The sequence below is a fragment of the Phaenicophaeus curvirostris genome, chromosome 12 (assembly GCF_032191515.1).
Source record: "Phaenicophaeus curvirostris isolate KB17595 chromosome 12, BPBGC_Pcur_1.0, whole genome shotgun sequence".
NCBI classification, from domain to species: domain Eukaryota; kingdom Metazoa; phylum Chordata; class Aves; order Cuculiformes; family Cuculidae; genus Phaenicophaeus; species Phaenicophaeus curvirostris.
This window is the reverse complement of record NC_091403.1, coordinates 3789162-3806984: the sequence shown is the minus strand read 5'-3', so window position 1 is coordinate 3806984 and position 17823 is coordinate 3789162. Positions and strand designations below refer to the sequence as shown.

The window sequence follows — 17823 nt, the reverse complement described above, 5'->3', positions numbered from 1 at the left end:
AAGCATTTTTCATCTTCCCATACTTCTGGGAAGATATTTTTTATCTATGATCTGGGTTAAGGAATAGCAAACATGATTTCCTCCATTTATTAGAGAATGGAACTCTCCAAGCCCATAAATTAAAAAGTGGCAAATGTGAGCAAACAACATCAAGGACGTATTCTTAAGACACACTCATGTGAAGAGCTCAGTGAATACATTTACTCCTGACGCACAAGAAGTGTTTTCAGAAAAATGCATATGCCATCTTCCTATCTGAATAAGGCAGTACCTACTCAATGAATTTGAGATTGTAATAATTAGAAGCAGTACTAATAATTGGTTTTACATTTAGCAAATACAGGCTTCTAAAGTAGCTGCAAACAACTGATAGAAAGATAAATCTATGCCACAACCAAAAGGAATGACTACTGCATTTTCAACCTTACTTCTCATTGTGTGATGTCTCTGTACTCATGTTCTCAGCTTTAACAGCACATTAACACTAATTTCAGCATGCTATTCCATTCTACTGCTTTTTTTTGCATCTTTTGCATCAGTGTCAATTCTTTGGTTTAACTACTTCAGTAAAAAAATGCCTGTTACATAAAGCTAAGTACAGTGCTGGCCCAGTTTCTCCTGAAGACTGATACATCTTTTTTGCAGCCCCGTATCTCACAAGCAATATCACAGTCCTCTTTTTAACCAAAAAGGCACCAAATTTAATCATACTACTATAAACGTAAGGCACTTGCACTCTGCGATGATGTTAACAGAAAACAAACACCCCCCAAAAACTGGCATTTATTGACAACAGGACCCTCTGGTTTCATAGAAAAGCAATAATGGGAAGGCCATGAGGAGCTTTTCCCAAGGCACATACACCTGAACTGGTGGGTTGAATTGTTGTGAAGGTGCTGCTACTAGATGTAACCACAAGCCATAGGCATAAAGAAATGGGGTCTGAGTGCTAAGACTCTGAGGAAAGCCTTCAGAGACAATCTAGAAGTGACCTTGCACAAGGCACTTCCCCCACCTTTCCCATTCGTCCTATGAAACAGTGTTAAAGGCATAAAAATTGAGCCAGTCAGAACAAGGCTTTACAAATTTAAAACTAAACCTCCACACCACTTACACAGGGCTACGTATCGGTGAAGACAACAAGGTAAAGAATTTGGACCACAATGCATGGGTCTTGAGAAATGCTCTAGTCTTCATTCTTACCTTATCCGGATATTTTTCTGTATGAGTAAGACTGCAAGAGACCATGCCATGCTTGTAAGAGCTAGAGGGTTTGCATCCAGCATTTCTATTTCTTCTTGGCTCTTGAGATACAGGAGGTAGCCCACCTGCCACTAAGCATTCCGAATCTTCAATGGAAGCAAAAATTGCTTTTGCCATTTCACCCGTTTCATGTCGTTCCAGGGTGCCTAGAGAAACACAACAGAATCAGTCAGTCTTTTCAGTGGACTACACTATTTCATATTTTAGTGCAAGTATCACAGTATTAACATAGTACACTTCATGTAAGCAGATAAATCACAAAACATTTATGGATGAGCTAATTCGTCATTTCTAGACCTTAAAAATGTAATTTTACAGAGTCTCTTCCACAGCGTTATTATCTTAAAAAATAATAAAACTTAATTTCTAAAGGGTCAGTGCAGCAAATGCTTTAGATTCAGACCACAAGAAACTTAACATATTTTGTATAATAAGTGAAGCTAGATGCAGTCTTCAAAAGGATCAAAGGAAATTACAAAAATTACACCTGCCCTAACTATTCAGAAGTGTCATTTCCTTCTCTAAGGCCTAACAGAGCACCTGTGTCATTAACAGTGTAAACAATAACACATTTATGTAATATTTTAGTGCTGTCCTCTAGTGTTCTAGATTACAAATAGCAAGGGAAAGTTCAAATGTTTTATTCCATTCCTAAAAAACATGCTTAACACTGACATGCTTTGAACACCTGAAAATACTACACGTAGCTTAGTAGTCAGGAATGTTTCAAAGACTATTTCATCACTTGTGCAACTTTAGACAGTTTAATTCCTTAACTGTTATTTTAGTAATATTTTCATTTAGTAATAATTTCAGTCATAGTATCTACTGTATAACTGAAGATATCTAAACTAAGTTTAAATGTACTTGAAATGAGCTCCTATTAAATACTACTCATTTCCTATAGGAATTAAACTCAATAATTTGCTGAAATGGCATGTTTCCTATAAATAGCAGAGATAAAAGACATGTGAAGGATTTTAAAAGTATTAAATATCTGCTATAACACAAAATGGTTTTTCCCTTAAGTTTGAATTCTTTGTAGCTTCAAGTGATACAACACGAATTTCTCCTTTCATTGCTAGCAGAAAAAATGTATAACACTGAGGTTCTATCAGTAACAACTGCTAAAAATATTGGACTGGGATTGAGGGATCTCATACAGTAAGTGTTTGTGTGCGTACGTGTGTATAAAATCTCTTCATCTGAAATTATTTCTCTGAAACTCATCCATTTCTGTTCACTGTAGTATCACCTCTGTTAATTCCAAGACTCCTGTCCATAAAAGCCAGAGCAGAAGAAAGTAATGCAACTGATTCTTTGTCCCCTATAACATCAGTTGAACACGACAGTTTACTATAATACAGCACTGAAAAAAAACAAAGATCAGTCCCAGTCATTTTTAATACATAGTTTTCCTCATCCTTCCCAAGGATCTGCAGCCAGTGTCAGGGATCATTACAGAACTGAACACTTCCTGGAAGGAAACCAAGTTGCCCAAAGATCTTTACAGCTGACCTGCTCACACCATTTCAGCATTTCAGGAATGCAAAAACTATATTTATAGAGGCCTACAGGGAAAGATTAAGCAACTCATACTAACAATATGAGCAAACACTCAAAAGTATTACAGTGGTTGCAAAGTTAGCAAGTTTGGAAATAGTACAGCTACTCAGTTAATATTACTTTGTCCGATTGATACATGCAACACAGTCTTTCAAGCTGTAAGCATGTCTTATTTCCTTACAGAACTCCCTGCATAATTCAGAGCAAAGGTGAACAAAAGTCACCAAGGAAGCAGTTGTTCTCCCTTATTGTTAAGTGTGAAGGACTAAACTGTTGCTATCTTCTGCAGCAAGTCTACTATACAAGCATATTTATATCCACTCTTGTGAATTGCACAGATTAAAGTGGAGCATAAAACAACTACAGGAATCAAGTGCTTCAGAGAGACTATTATTATTACAGGCAGGACACTAAGGCAGAGATTACAAGAAATTTGTGATAAATCCAAGAATTCAGTGGCATGGTGTTAGATTTCAGAGACCCGATTATACATACTCCTTAGTATTGGACAGAACATCAAAAATACAGAACAGGTTTTGCTACCTCCAGATGCAACTCTGAGTGCCTCACCACCAGTCATCACTCAGAATCAGACTACTCTGTAGAATAATCTTATGGATTTATAATAGCATAGAACCATTTAATTAAGGCAAAAGAGGACAAAAACATGTTTCTAACAAAAAACAAGATCTGAGTTGTCTGAGTTACTGAGTTTCATCTTTAAATCATTTGTATATCATTGATAACAGCTATCTCAAACCTCCTATAAGTAGCACCTTCTTGAATATGGTTCCTTTCATAAAAACAAACTTGCTTGCATGTACTTCTTAATCACGGACCTCTGTACATGCAAATACACACACGTACAGACTTGTGTGTATATTTGGAGCTCCAATAAAAGGTTACAAATTGCATAGGAAAGTGATTGTGATGGAAAGGGATGCACGATTGTGAAAGCATTATAAAGTATTCATTTCATCCAGTGTACTTTACACTTCTGAAGAGCCAAAAATACTGATTTGCAGAGCGAGTTAGTGGCAGAGACAACATAAAAGAAAAGCACTGTATTCTGTGATTTCAGAACACATCTTTAAAAGAAACAAAATGGGGTGGGTATTTGCGTGTGGTGTGGAGGGAAGTATGTATATGTGACAAAGACATTCTGACCACTGCAAACCATCAAAAGAATACTGGGGCAGGTGGTTATTGTTCCAGAAACTGTTATTTGTTAGGAACGTGTTGCCTCTGATTTTATAGGAAAATAAAAATAAGAGGAAGAAAAGACAGAGCCTGTACACAGGCATACAAGAAAGAGAACAGAAATACAATGCTCAAACCTGAAAGTATTTTAAACACAAACTAGCCCAAAAGCTTTTGATTGAGGAGCATAAAATAACAATGGATGAAAGGGAAAAGATATGGTTTTCTGTGTAGCAGCAACACCACTGCTATGACCCCCCACTATACATACAAAATACAGGAAAAGAAAGTCTTTATCTCTCTAAAGCTGTGACCATGGCAACCAAGTCTCAGGAATAGACAAGTGGAGTATTTCTCTCTCCTGGGCAGCTTTGGACCACCAGATGTGAACAGCTAGAGACTGTTACAACATCTTATTCTTCTTCTGGTCCAAGTACTACAAATTGTGTCTCTTGGTGTTAGCGCTGTCCACACAGTTCTCCAGGTTCTGCTTTTACTGAATGATGCATTTTTATTGGGGAGGTCACACATATTATCCTGCCTTAAGACGAGTATCCACTGACATCACATGACCTGCCATATCATCAAGCTCCAGTGCTTTCTGTCTGCTGTCACAGCTAAAGTATTGAAAATCCTCAATACCGCAGTGCTGTCGTGACCTAGTAACTCAGCTAAATCTTATAGTATAATAGAGATTTCTGAATGAAAAATGGTTTCAGAATTGATTTTATTTAAAAGAGCACATGGTCAAGAACAAATCATTTTCTTTCCTAGCCAAAACAAACCCCTCACCTTTCAGAACAAGTAGCATCTGTAATATTGGCTGCTTCACTTTCTGTCAAGATCTGTTCTACTTTCTGAAAAGATCTTTCTTTCTGTAAATACTTATTTCATCTGAAAAGAAACTCCCTCCCACTTTCTTCTACCCTGGTAGAGCCAGGCAAACAGAAATTTTATGTTTCTCACTAGAAGATGCTTGAATTTTACAAGTCTCCTGCTCCAAGACAGAAGTCAAATATGTCACTTGAAAAATTTCTCTTAACTGCTAGCGCTACCAGTCCAATATCAAATGTCTTAAAACACGGAACAAACACTGCATTAAGCACATATATTTCCCACCAATATCAAGGCAAAAGTAAACGCAATCTAACAAATAGAGACAGGATAAATCAAATAAAATGCAAATAAAAATTACATATGTAGGTAAAAGGAGCAGCTTTCCAATGCAGCCAGTCCTCACGTCAGGATTTCTGCTGCAGACAACTCCCTGAAACAGGGACATTATAATTCCCCTGTTCTTTCACTGGCTCCATCTAAGCTACCCTGAAAAGCAAAGAACAATAATCCTGTAACAGGAATTGCTGAGATACTGTAGATGTGCTAAACTTGGTTGAGTGGAGGAATGGGCCAACTCTGAACATGCAAGAGATGTGAGCAGTTTCTCTCCATTTCCTTATTGCCATCTAAAATATGGAATGAGAATGGAAATAAAAAGGAACATATAGAATGAAAAGCCTCCCTGATATGAAGTCTTCTATCTGACTGCACTGACCTTATCAATCAGTTCTCATTTCCAATTAAATTTCTAATTTTAAATATATACACTCTTACTTTGTTATTAATAATAAAATCAAAGGGAAGATCAACCATCAGCCATAAGAAACACACATACAGCTAAATTTCATACATGTTCAACCTAGTAAACACAAAGTACATAAAAGTATGTGCGCATTAAAAAGACGAATATAAAGGTATTTCAATGTTCTGAGTACAAAACAGCTTCCTTAGCTTCTGCAGACTGGGCAAAAAGACATGGCTTTTTTTGCGGTTTTTGGTTTTTTTGAGACAAAGTTTGCCAAGGTCCACTACCTTTCATCATTCTACATTAATAAGTAGAATAAGTAGTTACTAAACAATGACTCAGGTTTAGACAACTATGAAATATTCAAGTGCAAGCTACAGACTGACCTAAGGTTCACATATATTAAAAAAATGCCACAAGAAAAAGGTGAAACATTGTTTTAATTTAAGGCTGATAAATTGAAACAAAGAAAAAGACCTGCCAAATGCTAAACTTCCACAAAGCATCTATCTTCATGCTCATTAATTATTTTGAATCACTCGCATTTTTGAAACATGCCGCACATGTTTCCTCAGCCTTTATGTGTTTTAGAAAGGGACTTAAGTGTCAGCATAAGATGTGCAGAGAAACTACAGTACAATGGCAACCTGCCATCTTACTGAATGTTACCGCTTGCATCGGGTATGCTTCCTTTAACATACTTGGAATCTCTTCACAGAACTGCTTTCTTAGAGAAAGGTTGTCTACACCAGAAATTGTTTAATGTCATATTAAGTGTTAATTATTTAATGTTACAGTACCCTTGGCCCAAGAAGTTATCTTGTCTCAGGTCAATAGTGCACAGCTGGGTTAACTCACTCCATGCAGGTTCTCCCTTTCTCTAAGGATGCCTCTTAAGTATGAAGGTGGAGAGAAGAGAGAAATCAAGAAGATCTCAACCCACATGGTGTCTGCCCTGACTATTAATGTTGAAGGTCAGACCATGACCTAAGAACACGAGCTAAATCGTTAGAGCCTTTTTCCAAATACAAAAAGCTCCCTTTAGGGGACACCCAAGCCTTTCAGAGTCTTCAATTAACTCCTTCTAGTAATGCAACAGGGTACTAAATATTTGAGGCATAGTTGTGTAAGGGCTACACTTAATATCGTCACAAGGGATGATGGAATTACATGGAATATAACCGTTTGAAAGATCACTATTAGGAATATCAAATAAGACCTATTTGTTCTAATATCAGAGAAAGAGTACAAAAGTGTTATTTTACAACCAAGCAGACTTAAGGGCCCATATTCCAGGTACATATCTGAATGCACCTAACTGAAGATAAATCTGTTCAGTAAACAAATTGCTAACCAATATTTTATTGTGCAATTCCAAACTGAAGGAAAGCAAAGATATTGCGTGAGTGTAAACTAATTATGTATAGAATTTGTGAGTGTGTGTACAAGACAGATTGAGTAAAATTTCTCTTGTTTCAGCCTAACATTATGTTTTAAGACAAGTCCTGTCAAACTTCAGAGCTCCTTGGAGAAACAAACAAAACACATACACAACCCCCTAATATTAATGAAAACTTGTCATATATCATGTCTTCCTCAAAGACTTGCATCTCCTCAAAAGCTTTCTAACACATTTTGCATTTTTACTATCCAAATGTGTAAGAGTAGTTCACTAAACAAGTCCATAGGCATTTCTTACAAGTAACACTTTCTACAATTAGGCCATTTCACGCTTCTGAAGATTTATGGTTTTATCATCACTTAAAGTTCATTGGCCTACCCACACGAACTGCACAGAGATCGACATAATGCCCCTTACTAACAAAACCATTTCATATTTACTGCATCTTACTCCTACAAACGTATAAATGACTTGAATTTCTGACCAGAAGCACAGGACCCTACAGGCAATTTTGTAAGCCTGGAGAAAGTGAATTACTAAATGAGGAATAAATTCATGTTAAACTAGTACTAACTGAAAGACTAAATCTACCTCTGATAAATGAAGAGCGCTACCTCTCAGCAAGGAAGATTGCTTTTTAAAGTTTACCTAGTCTTTCCCCACTCTCAAATACATATTAGACAGAAATATGGCTCAGTAGACACGCTGCCATGTGCTGTATACATGAGGAAAAAAACCCCACACTGATGCTTTTATTACTATGTCTTATTGTACTGATATGCACCATTTTTAAAAAAGCGAAGTGTTTTTAAATATGCAAAAGCAATATAGATAACAGCTCATTTCCTTCTTGAAGTGGATTTCAAGTGGTGGCTACTGGAAACCATATTCTGCACTTTAATTAGAATAAAATTTGTTATTGATTTTCATATTTGTCTTCTAGCACACAACTTTGGAACATATCTTGTACACATGGTATATTAATATTCCAAATGTACTATTAGATCAATATTTATTGTCATGGAAAGATATTCCACCATAATGGAAAGCTGTTGTATCCATATATTAAAATTTAGGCAAAATACTTTAAACTACTTCAATAGTTCATGGCTTCTGCATTGTTTTCTGTATCTCTACCCACATGCACATGCAATAACAACAATTTTACTTTGTTCTATAAACCAAAGGACTGAAAGAATAGGATTCAATTTATCACATTCTAGACCTGTAACAGCAGCAGGCAATTAGCTTTGAGGTTTTTTTTCCTACTCATCTTCAGACTCCACTTGTAGTCAATGGGAAAAGACAGACTTATACTTATTTCTGCTTCCTTCCACTCATTACAAAACCAAAACGAATTACTATGTCAGAGTTAGAGGTCTTAAGTATAGTTAGTCTCAAGTGAGATAAGGCAAATTCCACTTGAAGTCAACTATACTCTTGGTATTTAACCCATTTTCAGTTGAAATGGGTTAAATACCAAAAGTATAGTTATGCTGAAATGTCTATTTATTTGGAATAAAGGCAGCCCATTGTCCTCAAGAAACTACTCATTGACTATATAAAATAAGGTGACTTTGGCAATGACAAGGTACATGAAGTAGTACGGGCTTAGATCTTAATCTCTGACAATGTTTATCCCACCTCATAAAGTGTAAGAACTGCTATGAAAGCCTGCTAAAAGATAACTCAAATATTTGAAAAACTTCAGAATGCTTTTGAAAAAGTATGTCAGCCTCTGTCAGATAAATGGATGATGAACTGCTGTTATGCATAATGAAGTCTCTCATCTGCTGAAAGGGTCACCCTCTTAATTACCCGATGGAAGGACAGTTTTGGAACTAAATTGGTATAACTGAGAGAGTCATAGCTACCAGATGCCCCTAAACTTTTGAAAAGTCATCTGTCAGATTCAACTGAGTTATTGCTGACTCTACAACAGCGTAAATATTGAAATATTCAAGGAAATTCCTTAATCCACAGCCTGAAATCATAAACAGACTGGCTGTTTTCCCAGTTATCCATTAACTCTAGTACAGTAGCACTGTTCAGATTTTAAACTGCAAACAGTGATATATGAGCCTGACAAACTCAGGTCCTCCACTGATTTTCATTCAGGCAAAGCTTCCGTCATGAAGTTAACTGTATAGCTGGAAAAAAAAATACAGAAACACATTTTTTGGCGACAGAAGCAACAAAGACTTTATCTTACGTCCATTTCTGTAATGGGAGTCCAAGCAGAAGGCTACCACTTAGACTTTATCCTATTTAACTGAGTCAGGGAACATGCTCACAGGTAACTGTTAAGGCAAGCAGTACTGTGCAAGGCTGCCTGTCCGTTTGCCAACACATGAAAAATCATAATGAAAAGCCACTTTGTTTCTGCAGAGGTTTGTCTGTGACGCTGTGTACGTCCTTCTCATACATCTGAACTATGCTTTGTTTGCCCAAGTGGCACTGAAGTATCTATGCAGCTCTTGAGCTAGGTCAGGCCAATTTCAAGGATCAATGCCATGACCTCTCATGTTCTTCTGCAATACAGATATAACTCACATTAAACCAACTACAGTATACCCTAATAGGCTTTCCCAGGTATTCACCCTATATGGCATCGTTTAGTCACCAATGCATAATGGCAATGGAAAAATATTAATTTGTTAATTGCTCATGCAGCAATAAAAATGTTTTTATTGTGTTCTGGCTGTTCCTTAAGAGGTACAGACTGTAGCTTCCATTCTTGGTTGAGACTAGTAACAAAAGATACAGAAACAGTAATTAAAACCCCTCACTTATAACCATCTGCATTCTTCCTGAATATGTGATACACGTGAGTAGTGGCATAAATTTTACTTCATCTTTAGCTTTTAAATAGGCAGCATTTTTATGGCTAAAGAAGAGACCATTAAAAGTATACTCCGATTTTTGTCTCTACAGTTCTATGCTATTAAATGTCAGTGCTTTACAGAGAATTCACCATACCTCAGTGTGAAGTTGTCTAGCTGCACTAAATAAAGTTGCATTAGAGAAGTATTTCTGCCTCCAGACCCTTAACTCCTTTGGGCTGCCTTGAGTATTGTACTACGATAGAAACTGTTAGGTCTTATATTGTCAAGTGCAGCAATCTGCATTTTGGCCTAACGCCTCTATAAAATTAATGAGTCAAATTAATTTTCCTTGTTGTCAAGCACACACAGCAGCGGCACTGAATTCACCAAGTAGAACTGTTAGCTCAATTTAATTTTACCCTAAACCTTTTCCTTTAAGGCAGCATCTCAGGACATTTGGGAAAAGAATATGTACCAGAAGGCATTTCCTATGCCAATAGCTTAATGATATTGAAGAGCTCACTAACACAACAGGCTTGTAAATTATGCTGTACTCATTTTGCCAAGTCACTCATTAAGCATAGATATTTTGTACTTTAAAACAAGGGACATTTTTGTCCAAAGCCATCAGCCTAGGCAGTGTGTTATAATAACTTGTAAAATAAATTATGGTCAGTGTTACATTAGTAAAACTACATTTTCATACAGTATTAATACGTTCTACATTTCAGTGGTTCTAGGCTCACTAGGCACTTCCACCCTGCCAGGACACACAGCTGTGAATTGCATGGAAAAGCTGTATTGTAACATCTAGTACCATTACAGCTTCTAATAATTCTGTCTGTCAAAGTTCGAATAACTACATTTATTACCCTAGTGAATCAGTATTAGACATTCAAATCACCTGGGAATCTACAGTTTAGAGTGAAACACTCTGCTTTAGTTTTCCTGATGAGTCACTTCACAGAATCACCAGATTGGAAAAGACCTTGGAGATCATCAACTCCAACCGTACCTTTCTACTACTAAATCATGTTCCCAAGCACCTCATCTACCCGTCTTTTAAACACCTCCAGGGAAGGCGACTTAACCACCTCCCTGGGCAGCTGTTCCAGTAGTGAGCTTTTTAATTATCTTCCACTATTAACTGAATATCAATTAACTCAAAAGGTTTCTCAGATTATGATTTTGCTGAAGAAAGCAGAACTTCGTGCTCTAACTTGGGATTGTTAGGACTGAAAACTTAATTCTTTTTAATGAAGACAATAACTTACATTTTATTTATAGCTTCCAGAAATATTCTACTCAATTCACTGCAATGCCAGCTAATCATCTAATTGTGAGGATCTGACTTAAGTTATAGTATTTTACCTGTCTTGAACCACACGAACACTTTATTTCTTGCTTGTTTATATAAACACTTATACTCTAATTAACATATTCAATGAGTTAGTATTTCTGCTTTGGTCTTCTATAAATTAGGTTTGTATAACACCACGAGTCAAGCAAATCTTAAGGAAAGGGAAGAAAAAAACTTCTCTGTGTTATTACCTGTTTCAATTTCCCAAATATAAACTGAATCGTCTTCACATCCAACAATTAGCAGATTTTCAACAGGGTCAAATTTTATCTTCTTCACAGGAAACAGATGTTTTCTGGCATGTAAGAGACATACTCTCTTCTGAAGGTGTAGAATTGCTACCGAGTGATCACTGCACACACAGCACACTATGCTATCATCTTTTAACTGCAAAACAGAAAAAAACTTCAGTTTCAACACTGTAACCACAGTCATAGCCACATAATTTTAATGAGCCTGGTGAAAGATGTCCACTGATTTCTTTCCCATAACGTACTCAGCTTAGAAAATGACTTTTCGTTTCCGCTTACACCTCCAACATGTCTTTTAAGAGGCTAGCTGAACAACTGATCTGATAGGAAAACATATGATCTCTTCTGATTTTCCCTTAAAAAAAATTAAATACCACTTGTTCACAATACTTAGCCTATCAAAACACTGATTATATAACCAAGTATACAGTAGCAGTTGTCTTAGAAGAAAAAGCAGTAAAAAATAACCTTAAACCAAACTGATCTTTGTGCAATACAAAATTATGTCAGGTCTCACGACAAAAAAAAAAAGGAGCAATGTACTTCTAATGAAAAAATGGGTATGTTATAATTTCATTTCACACCGCGTGGATCTGATTTTGCTTTGCAGGAACAGAAGTATTTGCAATTTTTGATGACACATGAAGGAATTCGCCCCATAGAAAAATTCAGCCCTGTATAAAGAACTGAACACCATCCAAGCAAGCAATAAATCCTACCTAGCTTCCAGAAAAAGGGCCAAAGAGAGCCTTACAAGCATTAAGAACGTATGCAACTGCATATATATACACAGATATATATCCACACACACAGATATATCCACACACACAGAGATACTTCTGGGTTTTTTTTAAACATCATTTATTACACTTTTACTTACTCTGTAGTTTTCTGGAGACTGCAAGAGCTCAGTCACTGGACCAGATTGCAGATTAAACTGATGTATGATATCTCCAGTAAATATATCCCAACAGATCACAATAGAATCCTGGCCCCCTGATAACAGCCAGCTAGGATCAAATGTTACTGATTTATCATGGGGATAAAGTAAACAAGTGACTCTGCCACTATGGCCATTCAGAACCTTATAAGGTAAATTACCTGAAACAGAATAGTACATAAATTATTTCAGTTCTTTAAGCGTAGAGGTTCCATATTCTGCAGTACACTTGCTAAAAGTCAGGGGATTCAAAAGACTAAACACAATTTTTTTACATAGGATCAAACAACTCTGTACGTGTTCCTAAAAGGGAGGTCAAAGGTCAGTACTCTGAGATTCAACTACGGAGATATACCCTTTTATTCCTTCAGCAGAAAGATCTTTTAGAGGAGAAAAAGACAAAGGTGACTACTGTCCAATCATAAGATCCTATCTATCTCCTTTGAGGTGACTCCATCTCCACAGCCATTAGACTCCTAACAGCACAAAGCACCTTGATAGCTCTAAAGCTGCCATCTGACAGATCAGCTACAGAGGGAGAAAGGCGATTATAATCTTCTATTTTCCTCATTCAATCCCTGATCATCACCCCTATTTTTTTGAGAACTTTCACAGGGATCTCTGGAGGGGACGTCAGAAGCATACAGTCTTCTGTGCTTGACCAAGATGCATTTGGACAAATTTGGACAAAACTTACCTTTAAGCAAAGATATGTTTTCTAAAAGTCTTGCTCTTGCAGATTTTAAACCTTGTGTTACAAAAACTCTCCCATTTTCACATCCACACACAAGCTTATCGAGACTGGGTATATATACAGAGGAACTGATAACTGCACTTTCAATTCCATCTTTAGATGCACAAAGATGATCAATAATGCCCTCTGACATTGAGCGGTGTTTATCAAAATTATCCTGAAGTGTCCACGTTGCTGTAATTGGGATCTCTAGAGGGTGGGGGGGAAAGAGTCAGGAACTTTTAGTTTTTCTTTTCAAAATAGAAAAATGCAAACAAAAGCAAACCACACATTTTCATCTTTTCATCACTTGCCCCAACTTAACCTTTCTTCAGCCTAGCAATGGAAAGTCAGCAGTTGCTATTCCAACACTCGAGCACATCTCACTAAATCCTTTCTTTTATACCTCCTTACGAACAACCAAAAGCAGGATCAACTAAGTAAATTTTGATGACATTTGGTAGAGAAGCATTTATGGACAAAGAGTAAGGAATCAGGAACATCTATTTGTTCAGTTCCACGAAGAATTTCTAAACACTCATCTTGGTTAGTGTCTTGCTCCTAACTACATACAATCATCACCCAATGAACGAATGAGCATCACTTCCTAGTGTGAAAATATTTTCATGACAATTTTAAGTTCCCATGAAAGTTGGCTTAGAGATAACTAATGAGACAGTATCAAGAGTACAGAAGTGTCAAACCTTTTGGTGAACCATCAAGTGTTGACACAGGGACATCAGGAATGTGCCACAAAGTGATCCTTCCTGAAGCTTCACCAGAAAAAAGAACCTTATAGAAAGGTTCCTTTCTTTCATTCATGAAGCCCATAACAAATGGAAAACTCTGCCAAGAAGAACAGTAAATCAATATTCTGATACAAAAGAGGACATAATGTAATAATTAATTGCAAAGGATTTTTACATCAAAAGCTGCAGGAATATAAAACAAATAATGGTTGAACCCTCACCTGTCATTAAGTTCTGCTCAGAGTGGGTCTACTCTGCCTACTGCAAGGCCCTCAAAGATCACCTCTGCTTTGCCAGCATCCTTGGCTAAGCCTACATCCCAAATGGAAAAGCAGAACAGGAGGACTCCCTAGGTTTACTGTCTCTAAATGGAGAATCTATCAATAGCATCATCAACATATAAAAAAAGAATGGCAACCATGAAGACCAGAAGCCTGTAGGTTTTCTTTGCCTGTCAATACATTACCACAAATAATACTTTAGGACTCCTTCAGTAACATGCAAACTATGTAATAATGTACTGGTGTTATATTAGCTGTTGAGTTGTTATATTAGCTTCATTTTCTAGTATCAAATGATTTACAACAGGCGCGGTGTCTAAAGGGAAGCTTCTAATTGCTCAAACCCTTTGCAAAAGTTAAGAAAATTTGGAATCTTCAGGTATGTCTGCATTAGCATGTTTGAGTTTATGTCAGGCATGTACTTTGGAAGTGAATGCTTAGGGTAGTGTTGTGAAGCTGTCTTGGAGGACCAGATTAGGATTCTTCCTGCATGGAAGTAAACTGGGAGAAGTGTGCAGGAGCCACACCAAAAACACCCAAAGCACACCCTGCACTGTAGAAAGTGTGGATGAAACATCATCAGCACAAACTGTTTTGTTCCACCCATCACCTCTTCTTAGACAACGTAGATACAGCTTGACTCTGTTTTCTCCTACAAGACATTTTAATAACATCTTCATATTTTGGATCTTTTTTATTTACAGCATTGAAGTCTGGGAGTAGACTCCACAATAACCAACTGCACTGTAATGTGGTTCAGTTTATAATTTAAGAATAGAGATCAAAATGGGTTGTCACATAAGCAGCCTTGCAGTTTCACAAGTCTGCTATACAATTTTTTTCAAGTAGTAATGGAAATATTAAGCCATAAATATTCGAGAAGGGCAGGAGACATTATAAAAAAATTGCATAATTTTGGGGAAAGCTTCCTACTACTGCTGTAACCCTATTATTTACTAAGCCAGGGGTTTCTAGCTATTTCTTTTCCCTGACGATATCTGACCTTTTGGCATCCTTCAGCAGTTATCCTATCTGCTTTAAGATCACAGCATTCTGGGGGAAAACTGAAAGGCTTGTGCTATTGCCCTTCAACTGAAAATTAAATGTCAGGCTTTGCAAGAGTATGCAACAAAAATACTTTCTAAGAGCCTATAACAGTCAACCGAAAGAAAAAAGAACACTAGAAAACCTATATATTTGACAGTATTTCTAGTCAGATAAAAATAAAAATGTCTTCTTTGTACATCTTCAGAAGCTGTTTAAATTCCTGCTTGAGCTCACATGCAAATACACCTCAAACTAACGCAACTGCAAGCAGGAATAAAATTCACACCTTCCAACAACTACTATTCATAAACAGTTTTAGCAATAAGACTTAAAGCCAGAACCAAAGCTCCACAGAAATTTTTTTTATCTAAGTTTTGGTTCAATTTTTGCCAAAGAACACCCGCCACTTTTTTTTTCCTCCTATTTCCTAATTCTAGTATTCTAGTCAATTGAAATCAACTACTTTTCCTTACCTATTTCTTTGTGGTCACACAAAGCACTACTCAAAAAGTGGGTAAAGATGTAAGTTTTCCAACATAGCTGAGACCGCTTGAGCTACTTTGTCTAAGTGGTAACTTCTAAATTTGAAGCTGGTGCGACATGCTCTGCTATACGTGAATTCTCAATCAGAAATATAAAGATGACCTACTTTTGTTAAGGCTTCCTCTTTCCTTAGCCTTAGAGGCTTCTTCAAGCAGAGACCATTGCCCTGAAGAGTCATGTGTCTAATTTTATGCGCTGTGGGTACTGTCAATCTGCTCACATTATAAGAAAGTTAGGCATGCAGTTATGCCTCCGAAGACTCAAGATAACAGTATTCTCGATGAAACATCACAGATTCAAATTGCTTCGATTTGGGACGGATGCACATGGGAATGAACCTATTTATGTAGTTGCACTGAGACATGCATACAGTTCTTAATAAAACATGAACTAAGCAATTTGCTTACATTTTGCTTGTGGGTTGGCTTATCTATTGTTTTGGGTTGTTTAGTTTTATGTTTTTAGAGTTCAAAGTAAAAGCTTCTAAAGCTATTTTAGGCTACTTAGCTAAAAAAAAAAACAAAAACAAAAAAAACCAAAGAAAAAAGCCACATCACAACAAAAAGCCCTCCCTTTTTTAGCCAATATTAGAAAAAAGCACTTCAACGATTAAATTAGTTAATCCATAGCTGAAAATCCAGGGTTTTCTCCCCTGCAAAAAAGTAAACATCACCAGAATTTAAGACAAAAATATGCTATGAGCATCTCTGAGTTTGTAATTAAGTTTAAAATGAACGACTAAGTCTTACTCATTGCCTTCATAGAACAATTAAAACTGTCAATATATTTTTGGGGGGGATAATAACTGCAAATGAATGAACTTTTGAAACTCACTGTCAACCTTTAAGAATTTACCTTATTTTCCTTCACATCAGTAAAGCAGAGTAAATGAGGATAAACAGTTTCTTTCAGCACCTTTCCCTCAGCAGGATATGTGATCTTAGAAAGCCCACTGCATCACGTGAGATAAAAAAAGAAATTAAAAGCTTTACAAAGTCATACTTTTTAGAAAGGAGAATAGTAACATCCCTGATTCACAAGTTCAATTAAAAGTTACCGAATAAGTAATTACAAGCGACTTTTTGAAACCACAGCACCAGCTGCCCACGTTCTACATGGCTAATCTTATTCCTACGTCCCCCGCTGTGTCAAACAAAGACTGAGGGCTGTCAAACTCAGGGTAAATCTTTGAGTGCCAAAGTGGTTTTGTTCTGGTTTTTGATCATTTGCAACATGCAGAGATTTTTCATAATAAACCTCCCAAAGTTCATCTTGTACCTGAACTTTTTGTGTGAATTTCCCATCTGAGCCCACCTGTTTAGCAGCTGGTAGATGTAACTGTGGCCATCTTCTGTCCAGATGATAAGTCTGTAAGCTGCTAGCACTTCTCCACCAGCAAAGTACTGGCCACTTTTACAGAATTCAGTACAAAGCAAGGAGAAATCACAGAAATCATAGACCTAAGATCAGAAAAAACAAGCAAATACAAAACAAATAGTATTAGCACATTCATTTTAATTCAAGCTGGCTTGGGGCAATAAGTAGAACATTATCTCGACTCCTTTTTGAAAGCCAAAGCAGTTTCCATGCTACCAAACCAAGTCAGAAACGAATTGTATGTTTTGAAGACAAAGAAACTGAAAATTAAAAAAAAAAGCAGCATTACAGGCTTCTGTTGCGCTAAGATTTCAGACTGGATTTGCTCTGTTTTGCCTTGCATTCATTATTAATATTTACTGGAATATTAACTTCTTATGAAAAGGTAGGAAACTAATTTAGCACATAATTACAACAAAGAATTTAATAGAGTCTATAAAATGCTTCTGCCTGTATTCTTTCAAAGACAATCTGCTGGTGTAATCACCACACGTCTTAAAGCAGATTTTTATTTTTTTTTCCTTTGGGGAACAACAGAGATTTTTCTTTTTTGCAATTAATTGAAAGCAAAAAACACACAATCCTCTTTGCTTGCAAGAATTCTTCTCTCTCCCATTCCTAGAGCTGGTAAAAAAATATGACTTGTTTGCTTCCTCCGACCTTCCCATTTTAAGCTGAAACAGGATATGACTAGGGAAATCTAG

The 17823-nt window shown here is 36.6% G+C and overlaps 1 protein-coding gene across 2 annotated transcripts in view; it reads right to left on the bottom strand.

The window, feature by feature from the left end:
- Positions 1 to 17823, bottom strand: part of WDR72 (WD repeat domain 72) — a 93698-nt gene that overhangs the window by 64927 nt on the left and 10948 nt on the right. For both annotated transcript variants that reach the window (XM_069866856.1, XM_069866857.1), the window contains exons 7-13: positions 17057 to 17202; positions 16598 to 16694; positions 13827 to 13968; positions 13087 to 13332; positions 12330 to 12550; positions 11390 to 11585; positions 1204 to 1409 (exon numbers count right to left, since the gene is read on the bottom strand). In XM_069866856.1, coding sequence (XP_069722957.1) covers positions 1204 to 1409; positions 11390 to 11585; positions 12330 to 12550; positions 13087 to 13332; positions 13827 to 13968; positions 16598 to 16694; positions 17057 to 17202 — 1254 coding nt within the window. The remainder of the gene's footprint in view (positions 1 to 1203; positions 1410 to 11389; positions 11586 to 12329; positions 12551 to 13086; positions 13333 to 13826; positions 13969 to 16597; positions 16695 to 17056; positions 17203 to 17823) is intronic.